At 41.9% G+C, this 13,492-nt stretch overlaps 1 protein-coding gene across 1 annotated transcript; it reads left to right on the forward strand.

Moving 5' to 3' along the window:
• The first annotated feature begins 437 nt into the window (after window positions 1-437).
• LOC119894722 (grainyhead-like protein 3 homolog) lies at window positions 438-10,572 on the forward strand. Its single transcript, XM_038707379.1, has 15 exons — window positions 438-579; window positions 2,034-2,208; window positions 2,308-2,369; window positions 3,512-3,773; window positions 3,907-4,146; window positions 4,792-4,903; window positions 5,101-5,195; window positions 6,178-6,336; window positions 6,445-6,514; window positions 6,641-6,765; window positions 7,642-7,667; window positions 7,788-7,873; window positions 7,997-8,082; window positions 8,279-8,343; window positions 9,687-10,572. Exons 1-15 carry the CDS (start codon window positions 563-565, stop codon window positions 9,802-9,804), a joined length of 1,698 nt encoding a protein of 565 aa, XP_038563307.1. The 5' UTR covers window positions 438-562; the 3' UTR covers window positions 9,805-10,572.
• The last annotated feature ends 2,920 nt before the right edge of the window (window positions 10,573-13,492 follow it).

Consider the following 13,492-nt stretch of genomic DNA (forward strand, 5'->3'; position numbering starts at 1 on the left):
ATAAGCCCACCTCTCCTCAGGAGTATTGACCATAACACTAAAGCATCCATTTTTGCATCTTTGATCCCTAGAAAATACCTGTAAACCAAAACCTGTGTAAGAAATGAACATGAAGGGGGAGAGTGAAAAATGATACTGAAAAACTATTAACATGTTAAAGCCGAGTTCCAGGTCATTAACAAACCTTTCACACCTCAGGGATCCCCAATCTCACCCTTTTATCTGGAACGATAATGAGATTCAAAATACTGCTGCCTTGGATTGTCTTGCAAAGTGTTCTTTTGGCTGCACACACTCATACATATGCAAGCCAGTTTCTCTCCAGCCAGGGAAGAGTTAATGATCCTACACCTGTCCTATCAGGCACCTGTTTCAGTCTTCCAATCAGAGAAGAGAGGGAAACTCGGCTGGGATGAAATAAATCTGGCCCATGCTCAGAAGGAATCACAACACTTGACTCATCTGTGTGTCACTGTTCTCCTCTGCTAGACTCATAGACTCACTGACGCAGAAACAGCGAGGAGTTGAAATTAAAGGAACCTATTCCACTTGGATTGGAGACATGACCAAAGAGACTGAGTAAGTTCTGTGAGGATCTTTTTTGGTATTTTGGCTAAAAGTATATGCTGTATCAGGATTCCTTTCTCAAAATGTGCTTTTTGTCTAAAAGATGGATAGACTTTGTGTAATACAGTAAATACTTCCTATTGGATCCCAGTCTGGGGGACATAACCCCCCTTCTTCCTATTTGCAATGAGACCCCCATGTGAAAAAACACCCTTTTTACAAGGGAGTGTTTTGCATGGGGAAATTGATATGGATAGTTTTGACACACATACACAGCTTGGTCTGTGGTTGTAGAGGGTCTGTTTCAGCTTGTGTTGTCACTAACCTAGGAGCCACAGAGCACAAAAGGACACTGGGAAATAAGAATCTCCTCTTGGGGTGTTGGACAGAGACAGAGGGCAATGACAGCATGTAATGCATTGAATTACATAAAGGCGAAACCTTAGACACGAGCCCCCCTTCTGTGTGTGTCTAAAAACATCTGCACTTGGCTGCGTTTTAGAATGAAATGGAGAGTAACTAAAGAGTTGTGTGTTGTTCAATGATGCTGCTGCTTGTGAGGAGAAGAGACAGGTGCATCTTAGAGCAGGTGTACTGTTTTAGTTTTTATAATGTAACCAAAATATCAAGCAAGCAGACTTTAATCCTGTGTCAAGACAAAAGTTAAAATGTACACTATATCATGCTTTAATACAGCATTTCTAGCTTTCCAGGTATGGTATTAAAATACAAAATTCAGTCCTCTTTCAGTAATCCTTACGAGAAATCACTGGATTTCTACTTAAGCTTTGGGTCTATTGTGGTTGTAAGCTAGTGTGGTCTTTCCCTCCTGTCAGCACATTTAATTTGCTGTTTATCCAGAGTAAACTGCAGATATTTGTTCATTAGCTACTTCAGATCAACTACAAGGAGGCCTTAATCCCGGTAGGCAGAATATTTACAGTCCAATGTAACTGCGAGTCTTTCCAAACAAATCAAATCCTCAGAATCCCAGGCATTTTTTCCATTAGTCAGTTACGGTTGTGGGTTTCTATTTACTTAGTAAGAAAATCTTGTCATCTCTTTTAAGATCTTTGCAAATAAGAAAATGTATACAGGATTCAAGATATGAGCATGGAGGGGAGCTTGTTAGTGGGTGGCCCCTGGCTTTTTAAACCTTTTTCACACCATTGGTTCTGAGAGATGTTACTCAGCTCTGCGGTTTGGTAATCGAAACCATCCACGCTCAGGGGCAAGTATGTGCAGTGCCCTGAGGCTCAGGCACTACGTTTAAACTCCAGCTTGCTCTCACTCTGTCAAAGGCTGTTTGTAAGAAAGAAGAAAGCATCTAAAATATTTGAATCCATTTATTTAACTTTTCGGTTCGCAAGATAATTCTACATTTCTGTCTTTTTGTGTATATCTGAATTTGCCGATCAAACTGTCAATCTAATCAGTCACTCTCAACTCTCTCCTCTTGTCTGTAGGACTCTGGGACTGGTCTTTCAGAGCGAGAACTTCAACTATAACCGTTACACTAACCACGTCATGGAATCCTGGTCCTACCTGGAGAGCCCTGTCCCCGAGCCAAACCACTCCAAACCCAGACTCCACCCAGGAGATGACCTGGCAGCCTTAACCATGCTTTATGAACAGTGCAAGGTAGATAATGCGCAATGAGTAATTAGAAACCCAACATAACTTAATGTTAACCCCAAGATTAATTCTAACGTTCTCACTCTGATCACTTTTTTTTTCCAGAGCCAGAAAGAGCAGAAGATTGCTACCTGCAACCGCGCTGGCAACATCTGCAAAACCGAGAGGTAAGAAACACATAAATCCACCAAAAAGTTATTGGTTGCAGCAGATTCATTAAAAATTTTTTATTAAATGTTCCCCGGTTGTAGCTGGATAAAATGTATTAGAGAGAGTGTTAATACAGAAAGAGAAAGGCAGGACTTTGGGAGGTCATAAACAGGTGAATGGGTAATCCTCAAGTCAAACATAGTCAGAGGGATTAGTGTCTACCTCTCCAGTCCTGCCATCCGTCTATCCTCTCTTTATCATCCACTCTGCCTTGCTTAAAGAGTTTCCCAACAGGCAGACAGACAGTTGTTTTTCCTCCATTCCTACTTCTTGTTAGGTGAGTGAGAAATGGCTATTGTTGGGGCGCAGTGTTGTCCTCTCAAACACGTTCAACAGAGAAACACAGAGAAGGGGAAAAAAGTAGGATTAAGAGACAAATAGTACCCACCCAGACTCACACCAGCGAGTTCACATTGCAGTAGCCATGTGTGCTGAGAGAGTTTGGACACAAGAAGTGCTTTTGCTCACTGTTGCATGTTTGCACAGGCTCTCTGCAAGCTTCTGTAATGTTCTGTAATGTTTGACATACAACACTCTCCTTACATGGACTTGGACCACATGGACTTGCACCTTAGTACCTCACAGATCTACTCCATCGCTACACTCAGTCACGGTCCCTGCGGTCCTCTGACAAGGACCTGCTCGCTGTCCCTAATTCCAGGCTCCGGACATTTGTTGACAGAGCCTTCTGTGTCAGTGCACCATCACTCTGGAACAAGCTCCCTCTTGCCATCTGCTCTGCCTCCTCTCTAATAACCTTTAAAAAACAGCTTAAAACACACCTCTTCACTGAAGCCTATGGGCTTTAATCTCCCCTGGCCTCACCCCTTATCCCCCCCCCCCCCCCCCCCTTGTTTGTTAAGCGTCCTTGGGTTTGTGAAAGGCGCCATATAAATCAAGTTATTATTATTAAGACACACTACAATTAGTTGGTTCTTTAAGGTTGTTTGTTTCCCATCTCTCTCTACACTTAGGAGGAGTATTACCAAGTCATGCTGACCTCACAAAAGTGGCTTTCCTTTTGTAATTAATCAGCTCTCTTTTTCCCTTCTATTTCCTCCCACCTGCCCGCCCCGCCCACCCTACCTCACCCCGCCAGGAATCCAACCAACAGCAGTGACTTTGTTTCATTGGAGGGGTCTGCCAACATCATGAAGCTCCTCTCAGAGAGTCCTCAAGAGGTTGTGGGTTCCAAACATCCCACCTCCCTGCCAAGCTCTGTTCCCAACACCTCAGACACCTACGCCAACCTAACCAGTGTCGTAGCTGACACTTACGACAAGCAGGAACTCAATATCATATTTGACTCCCTGCTGCAGAAGTGGCCAGAGCCCAGTGCTTTCCCAGACCACAGCACTGAGGTAAGTGTCATTATTTGAAAGCTGAATCCCTGTTTCCCCATGTAGGTCCTCTTTTATTTGTCATTACCATCTGCCTGCCTCTCCTTATTGCCATTTATTAATAAATGTCCCTGTGTGATTTTGTGGATTTTAGACCCTTCCCTACAGCGATCCCTTTACCGAGGACCAGTCCAGCCCTGTGTACTCGGGCTCCTACACCTGCTCCCCACCAGAGAGATTCAGGAGTGACTTTCAGTTTTCCCTGGGAGCTCCCCTTGCTTCTACATATAAGTCCAATGAGCTGCCCATGGTCTACCTGAACAAGGGCCAATTCTACCCCATCACTCTCCAAGGAGTGGACAACAGTGCCTGCCTCAATGCCACCAAAGTCAAGGTGAGACATCGTCAGGAAAGCAAGGACCATATTTTTTAAATTGTAGAAATGATTCTCTCTGAGTCTCTGTTTTGTTTTTCTATGTGTAGCTAACTTAAAAAAAATGTGTATTGTGCAAATTGCCATCCTTCCCTTCAGGCTTTTTCCATGGGCCCATGAACACATGAATTCTTTGCGTGCTACCAAGCCAACCCTTCCCAAAAATCTGTCCCTCCCTTGGAGCCTGCCTCTCGGTGACTAATTCCCTGCTGACACCCTGCACACTACCTTTAAAATGACAGTGTCCTTCCCTGTATAATTAATCCTGCGTTGGTGTAATGAGGCCAGAGAGCAGCGGGGTTCAGCTCAACTCCGTTTGACACAAGCAGAGTGTGAGGGGGAAAAGAGCAGTGGACAAGGGGGGTTGGTTTTAATATATAGGTGACAACCCTTTTCTTTGTTGAGCAAATCAGAGGACAAAAACACACAAACACACACCCGCTCACTGCAAATAACTGGTGACAATGTGAGAAGAAAAGGGGGATTTGGCGTGACAAATGAAACGTTCGCCAGTCCTGGAAATGTAAGCTGGTGACAGAATTACATTCAGCTTGACAAATGTATCTAATTATCTGCTTTTCTGTCACTTTTCTTTCTCCACTCCAGACAGTGGTGATGGCTGTGTTTGAGAATGACAAGAGCCCAGAAATGCAGCTCCGTTTTTGGAATCACTGGCACGCGCGCCAGCCAACTGCCAAGCAGAGGGTCATTGACATCGGTATGTTTTTCACACATGAAAAATAAACATACGTCGCTGTACACCTGAACACAGACACCTACACCAAGGACATGAAAGCGAAAGATTCTGTCACTTGTCTGTCATGTGTTAAAAGAATCAACCTGTCATTCTTACATAATTAAAAACCTGAAAAGATTATTAAAAGAATATTTAAAAAAAAAGTTTTTCTTTTATAGCGGACTACAAAGAAGTGTTCAGCGGCATTAGCAACGTAGAGGAGGTGGCTTTCAACGCTCTCTCCTTTGTTTGGAACCCCAATGAAGAGGCCAAGGTAAACACACTATCATTAAAAAAAGAAGGCGTAGATATTTTTACATAACGTGGCTCTGCAAGGCCGGTTCTCTGAAGAGAGAAGGAACAGAACAGGTGGAAGATTTAGAAGAAAAGAGAGGAAAGGTAGAAGGAGTGGCTGGCGAGGGAGGGGAGGAATCCCAGAAATGTGTTTGGCCCTGAGGCTCCTGTCACAACAGCAGGCGAGAGCCACGGCAACTTAATAGAGCTTCTCTGTGGCCCAAAGGTGCAGAGGTGGGGCCACCAAACCTGCTGCCTGTGGAAGAAGGGAAAAGGAAACTATCAGCAGATAATGTAAGGATAGAGAGGTCTAACACTGTGCATTTAATGATTTAAAAAAAAGAAGGAAAAACGAGGAGGACAGAATTAAATTAATTAATTATTAAATTAAACTCAGTTCTATTTATATAGTGCCAATTCATAACAAAAGTGATCTCATTGTACTTTTCAAATAGAGCAGGTGTAGACCATACTCTTTGACAGAGTGAAGCGTGTCTCTCTTTCAAGACAGGAAAAAATGAGAGCAGCAGATGTTTTGTTTTGAGCAGATGAAGAAGAATCTTTAAACCAACAAACAAACCTATTTTCATATCAAAGCAAGGCTCACTCTAAAAACATGTCAGTGTGTTGTGAATGGCTCCAAGTTCTTCCTTTTTTTTTCATTGGCATACTTCTCTCAAACCAGTCAGTCATTGTGTCTCTACTGTGACACATGTACAAAATAGCTTTCACTGTGTTATGCGTAATGTATTTTTCCTTTAATTCCATATTGACTTGTTTATGTTTTACATATTAATTGTTGTAAATGACGTGTTTATGTTTTGCAGTGATTATTGCACAGCACTTTGTTACCTGCATTGGAAAGTGCTGCACAAATAGAGCTAATATTATTATTATTATTATGTACAAAAACATGATGCCAACATGATGTGCTTAAAACACCTACTCCTATTCCTCTACAGGTGTACATTGGCATCAACTCCCTGAGCACAGACTTCTCATCTCAGAAGGGAGTGAAAGGCCTGCCTCTAAACATCCAGATTGACACTTATGATTTCAGCTCAGGAACCAACCAGCTCCTACACAGAGCTGCCTGCCAGGTCAAGATTTTCTGTGATAAGGTACGTTACTTGTGTCATTTCACTTCCTTCTTTTCTTACACATGCACACACACATAAATTAAATCTGGCATTTGTGGAGTTGTTGCAACTGTGATTGTGTGTCTTCAGGGTGCAGAGAGGAAGATGCGTGATGAGGAGAGAAAGAGAAGCAAAAGGAGAGGAAAGAACGATGCTAACAGTGAGTGTTGCAAACAGACAGCGCAACTTAAATACCATTTTACCCTCCAAAAATAAATACAGCATATAAACACAGCCTTCAGAGAGTGTGTTCTGACATCGTGGACCGTCCTGCTTTTGTTTCCAGCCAACAAGTCTTTGGTGACCAGTTCCATGGGCAGTGACTGCACCTTCTTCCAAACCCTGGATGACCACGTCACCCAGCCAGTTCTCTTCATTCCAGAAACACACCTCTCCTGCTTACAACGCATAGTAGGTCCCCCTTTGATTATATTTTGTTACTCCTCCTGTGTTGAGCGAATCATGTTCCCAAAAACTGCATCCCTGCAGGCGATCGGATAGGCACGAGAGAGGCAGGAAAAAACTGTGGGAAAGTATGTAGTGGGGAAAAGTGGGGTGGGAAGGGGAAGGTGTCAGCGAAAGTGAGGCGAAAGATCAGATGAGCTAATTGGAGTCGAAACCGGGCAAGATACAAGCTGCTACAGCTACTGACACTGAGATTAAGCTATGGGGGCTCTCACACCTGGTGCAACTGCACACAAGACACCTGACATGCAGTATGCGCCACCCTCATTCTCCTTTACACACACACACACACACACACACACACACACACACACACACACACACACACTTGTAAAAACAGTGAGGCAAGGGTGATGTTCAGACAGGCCAGTTTTCCCACACCATTTAGTCTAGATTGAAATGTATGAGGGAGAGAAAGAGAGACAGGGGGAGTGTGTGTGTTTGTGTATAGAGGAAATGCTTCCCCAGTTTGCCCGATTAACAGTGAGTAAAACTGAAGACCAAAAAAACAGCAATTACACAATGACTTAATAATGCAATGCACCACAGTCTGTTATGAAAGGTTATGGCGGAAAACATCTATGATTGGCCAGTATGATAAAGCGTAGGAAGGTCCTATCTGTGTCTCCCCATCAGTGTCCACGCTTACATTGTTCTGTTAGAGGTTATGGGAAATTCAGTCTGAAAGTAATGATAACATTCCTTTTTGAAGGTATTGTGGACAAACAATGGTGGGAAGGGGGGGCATTAAGCAATGTTTTTATCAGTGGAGTGGTGTCTAATCTGATCTCCGGTCTCCTCTTGTTCTCTCTGTCTCTCTAGGCCACTCCCATGGACGAGATCGAAAGGTAAGCATAGAAAGGAAACACAAGGCTGCATTAATAGCTGTCCATCACAACCGGTTATTTTATTTATGAATAAACGCATGTGGCTAATCTAATGTGACCGTCTGCTCTGTTTTTTCCAAGGAGTTCTATGAAGAGATCGTATCAAGACAGAGATAAAAACTGCTCTCCATCCAGCAAGCAAGCCCGCAGAGAAGACCCTCAAAGAGGTACATTGAAAACCAAAAAGTCTAATATTTAAAAAAAAAAAATAATGCAAAGATCAATAATATGCCAATGAGCTTTTCTTAACTTATATGCTAAACGTTAATCTTTTTCTTGCCTTCCAATAGTTCTGCTGTACGTGAGGACAGTCGCTGAAGAGGTGTTTGATGCGCTCATGCTCAGCACACCAACGCTGTCAGGCCTACGAGAAGCTGTAAGTAACACACTGACTTCAAACACTCATAAACACATTCCTGAATAATCCTGATTTCTCTTTGGTGCTTTTCCACCAACTCACACATCGTGCTCTCATAGTGTTAACTTTACTGTACGTTATCTCTCAAGTATATCATCTTTCTTTCAGCAGGAGATCATGCTAACTGTCACCTCATATTGCTTTACCTCCTCAGGTTTCAGAAAAGTACGGTATGCAAAAAGACACCATTGGGAAAATCTACAAGAAATGCAAGAGAGGGTGAGTGTCTTGTTGTTTCTTAGGTATGCCTAATGTTATTATACAACAACACCCAAATGGATTAAATTAGTTAATTTGAAACAGATGATTTTCATAAACTCAGGGCTTAGTTTTGTGGTTTTAATCTCATCCTCTATTCATTAAGGAAGCTCATGTTGACAGACTGGGTAGGTAGGTTAGTTGGCTGGGCCTGCTGGAATGTGTTAATTGTAGCTCCTCCAAAAAGAAGACAGGTGAGGGAGGAAGAAAAGATTTCAAAAGTCTTACAGATGCGTCATCGTGACCAATTGTTGTACATTATTTATGTTTTCCTAATCTCTTCGCATCTATGCATCAGGAAGTTTTTCCGTTGTGAAAGAGATATGTGGTAACGTTGAACGCTTCAGAGGCTTGCAGTCAGAAGCTGATGGTTATTCATTAAGTTTGAGATCATTTTTTAAACTCTCACATTTGGGTGCTTTAGAGTGGTGCCGTGTCTAACAAAAAAACTAAGGACTTCAATGCCTTTAATTTCCTCAAAAGATATTTTGATAAAACAAAGGAGGTACTCTAATTGTAACGAAAAGGTCAGCGCCTCTCTTCATGACTGATGGTTCACAAAGATCTGCTTTTAAGTAAGTAATTATCAAAATAGCTAAGGTGGCTTTAAAGGACAAGTATGTTAGCAGAACTTCCAAAAACACAATGCATTGATCTCACACAGTCAATAGCTTTCAAACTGACAATAGTCTGGGTCACTTCCTGTAAAATAACAAAATAGATCAGTGGGCATTTCTCGAGATGTTAATAAGATCTCCTGACAGAGACTGAAACACCTTTGGGTGATTTTCCTGCCTCTTGCTGGCATCACTTCAGCGGGAGCAGCTAAGCTAACAGGTTAGGTTACATTCTCCCCGCAGTTCCCTCCCTCTGCTCTTGTCTTCAATCAGCCCTGAACCTGCAGGCAGAATGCATGAGCTGATGGTTAGTACAGTCATTAAAGCTTTAAGGGCTCAAAGGTTAGTGTTAGTGTTGGCGAGGAAGAAAAGAGTGACCTGATTCATTACCCCTACTGATGCAGTAGATACACAGCCACTGTGTTTTTCGTCCGAGAAGCTTCCTCTAAACAAATGATGTGTTCAACCAAACAAGAAACCTGTTGTTTATGTCACACTTGAGTGAAAAATAGAGCACAACACATTTTAGAGCCAATTTGCGTGTCCTAGTTTTGAAGAAGAATCTGTTTTTATTCAAACAGGTTTCATGCACTTTGATTTGGCCCACTTTCTGTGCACCACTGATAGATTTCTTTCATCCTGATCTCTGAGGTAACCTTTTTTTGTTTTTGCCTGTCCTCTCTTCAGGATTTTTGTAAACATGGACGACAACATCATTGAACACTACACCAACCAGTCAGCCTTCCTCATTGAGATGTCCGAGGTCGTCGGTGGTCAGTTCCAGGTCACTCTCATTGAAGTATGAGAATCCAATCAGCTACCTGCTCTATTGAAGGATGTAACAAATCAGCGCTGCCAGTTAGAAAACATGCCTGTTAAAAGCACTGCCCCATCAAAGACAATGTAACCTGTGGACTGCCAGTAAGAGGACTGGACTGAAGAGACTTCCAGTTTTTCCAACCTCAACCAAAGTAGAAAACGTCAAACCGTTTCTTGATTTTTGTAAATACCACTCATCCCAGTTCTTTTTATTTTTTATTTGAATTTAATATTGTAACGTAAGAGCAATTATGATGAACAGTGTGTACATATATAATGTAAATAGATTTTAATATGACAGTGTTGTATAAACTAGCCATGTGCATGCCGCAATCCATTTTCCATGAATTGCTATGTATTTCAATTTTTTTACAGAGCTCTGTGCATGATTTGTGTACAGTGTTTTATTCAGCATTTTCAGAGGTTGCTATTCTTGCTGCTTTCAATGTACTCATCATTTCTTCTACAAGACCCAATGGTGCATTTGCTCACCCCACAACCTACTACTGGTGTTTTTCACTGCCATAAGTATCTTCCTGTAGGTTCTTGTTAGTTTCACGACTACAATGGCCCAACACTGGGTTAAATTGAGAACCTAAAGTCAGACATTTCCACCCACTCAAGAGTTAGTCTTGGCCATCATTTAGCTGAAAGCAGTGGACATTTCCTGACCGTATAGCATAACCACAGAGTTTTCCTGGAAACAGTTCAAACCCTCCAAACCATAAGGCCTGCTGGAGGACTTTCAGAGTATGTGTGTTTTGTGTAAAAATTTTTTTTTAAAGGATTTTTTCCCCTTATACGTTACACATCATTTCAAAACTAACGTGTATCCCCAAGATATTTCATTATTATAGCATGGCAAATCTGGTTGTATTAATAGTACCTTGCCTCTTTTGTAAGAAAATAAAGGAAATGCATGACAGGTTTTGTGTCTGTCTGTTATTATTTATAGTTATTGTGCATTGATATCTGACTGAAAGGCCAGCCATTTGCAGCTCTGCCAGGATCAATTATTATTGGAACAAACAACAGATAAGGAGGAGATGCTTCCTGTGTGTGTGCTCAATTACAACTGCTACCCGCTCTCTATACAGATCAAACAAAAGCATGAATCTCAGCTGCATGAGAGGGGTTTGGTCTGTTTTTCTGACATGCAGATAAAGAAGCAAGCAAAAACTAATCACGTTGTGGTAAGCCCTTGGCAAGACACTTAACCCCTAGTTGCTCCAGAGACGTGCAACCTCTGACATGTAGCAATTATAAATCACTTTGGATAAAAGCGTCAGATAAATGTAAAATTAATGGTTTTCTAACACCTCCGTGTGCTCCGAAATAGGCACAAACGTTTTGAAGTGTTTGCATATACAGAAAAGCTCATTGCCTTTCCCTATTTGGTGGCACTGACACGGAAAAGTAGAGAGGCACTCTGTCCTAGATATTAACCAGACATCCTTCAGCAAGTCAAAGAGAGAGGCACACGCTGAGAGGAGGCAGCAAAGCAAGCAGACACAAAGGAGACAGACACAAGGACAATGAGAGACAAGAAGACAGAGAAAATTAGGAGGCAGGAGAGATCGTGGGGGGAGTGCTGCATGGACAGATGAGAAAGAAGAGAGAGCGAGAATAATGAAGAGGTGCTTGCAACATCTGCTGCCAGAGAGAGAAATGTTAGCCATTCAGATGACAGCAGCCAGGGATCTGCATTGAGATCTCCACAACCCCTCCTGAATGGTAAGTGACTGTGACTACATGGCCATGGTGTATGTGTGTGTGTGTGTGTGTGTGTGCGCATATGTTTGCATTCGCTCAAAATGTGCCTGCGTGAGAGAAGTGTTTGGGCTATTAATAACCTACAGTATGTTAATCATTTTCAATTCATGACGACTTACAAGTATCCTCCTCAATGTTGTGCCTCTCTGCAGGTGTTTCCATACCTTCCCCCTTGCTGTGTTTCGCATCAAAACAAACCAAGCATCTAGTGAAGTCACTGCATTGAAATCATTGCAGTAACAGACAATAATGAATGGACTTGGCAGGAACAGCTTTTGGCATGATTATTGTTATTATTGTATTATTGTTATTATTGTAGTGCATCTATAATTTTAGCATCAAAAGTGGACGTGATCTGGCTAAAATGTTTTTTTTACCAAGTACTTTGTGATGCAGCTGACTGTTAAACCTATTTAATTCACTCCAAATGCAGAGATTGTCCTGACAGCTGGGTCAGGCCTCTCTTTCTCGTCTTGTAGCCGAACAGGAATTTCTGCCATATTTTTTATAACAGCGTTGCCGTATAATTTTAGACACAGATGACACTCGAAGACAGGTATGTGTTTGTGAAACTCCACTCCACTCACTTGGATCTTTTGAAAACACAATATTTTATTGAATGTTTTTATTTTATATTAGCCTAGTCTAATCACCTCTGGTATGATATATTCTTGTATAATCTTTAAGTAAATCTTTTATTAGTAAATTCTTGACTGTTCTTTGGCTGATACTCAATGTTTGTATCTGATCTTTTCAAAAATGAGATTTCCCATTACCTTAATTATTGACCCGTCTTCTCCAGCTAAATCTCATCAGCCCTCCAGTGACATTTCCAGAACTGAAATATTCTGTCACTGATTAGGTCAAATTTACAAATATGGCTCATGTAAGCTGAACATACATAATGCACCAAAAGAAATAGAAGCTGACATTTGGCTTGCAAACATTTCCCACCATCATCCATACACTGAACCTGCTTCAGTTAACAAAATACATTAGTTAGTCAGATTATTTATTGTATGTTTCGCCAATATGTTACCAATATGCTTTTATTAATCCTTTTCTCCGTTTCCCTTCTTTTTGCTACAAAGAAGTGACATTAGCAGCCCATTTATATTTTTATGTTGACAGCCCATGATCCTTCTGTGTAAAATATTCTAGTCATTACAGCTCAACAGTTTGTAAGCGATTGGGTTTATTAGTGGCCTCATTGCATTGAGTTTTTGTTTTAAAATTTCTACTGAAAAGTTTGTGAGTGGTTGTGACATCTGTAATGCTGGTACACCTGCTGAGGAAAATGAAGCAAGGGTGGTTTTCCGCAATAAGGAAGTCATATTACTGCTGCTTGTGATTGCGTGTGTGTGTGTGTGTGTGTGTGTGTGTTTGTGTGTGTGTGTGTGTGATGTGTGCTTGTCTGCATGAGTCAATCACATGTTCAAATTGTGATGTCCCAGAGGGCATTCCTTCTTCCTCCTCCGGGCTGAGACACTGTAGATGGACTCGCTCTGCATTCAGACACTAGCCTGACATAATTACTAACTCGACTGAATTCTTCCAAGGTCATAGCTGGCCATCAATCCTTAGGCTTTGAGCAAACAGCAGCGTCAACAACACACCCTCCTACACACACATAGAGACACACACACACGAACACGCACACGCACTTGCTCACACATGCACAAACACACACTTAATTATGGCAACATTTGTGTACACATAGGCAATCAGCTCTCATAGAGAGGAGTCTAGCTTTGTCTTGTGGTAAATAAAGCTCCACATACACACGCACACACACACACACACACACACACACTGTCATGCACACTGGCCAGGTTATTGTATCCTAGCAACAGAGACAGGCACCGTTCAGGCTGTTCCTGTCCAGCGCCAGAGCAGTGAAG

Source organism: Micropterus salmoides, unplaced genomic scaffold (genome assembly GCF_014851395.1).
Source record: "Micropterus salmoides isolate LMB-PRFRI ecotype aquatic unplaced genomic scaffold, ASM1485139v1 Ms_hic_scaffold_881, whole genome shotgun sequence".
NCBI classification, from domain to species: domain Eukaryota; kingdom Metazoa; phylum Chordata; class Actinopteri; order Centrarchiformes; family Centrarchidae; genus Micropterus; species Micropterus salmoides.

Coding starts and splice junctions, on each gene's coding strand:
- LOC119894722 (XM_038707379.1), top strand. Junction 6,766..7,641: donor TCTCCTGCTTACAACGCATA/GTAGGTCCCCCT, acceptor CTGTCTCTCTAG/GCCACTCCCATGGACGAGAT. Junction 8,083..8,278: donor TGTCAGGCCTACGAGAAGCT/GTAAGTAACACA, acceptor TTACCTCCTCAG/GTTTCAGAAAAGTACGGTAT.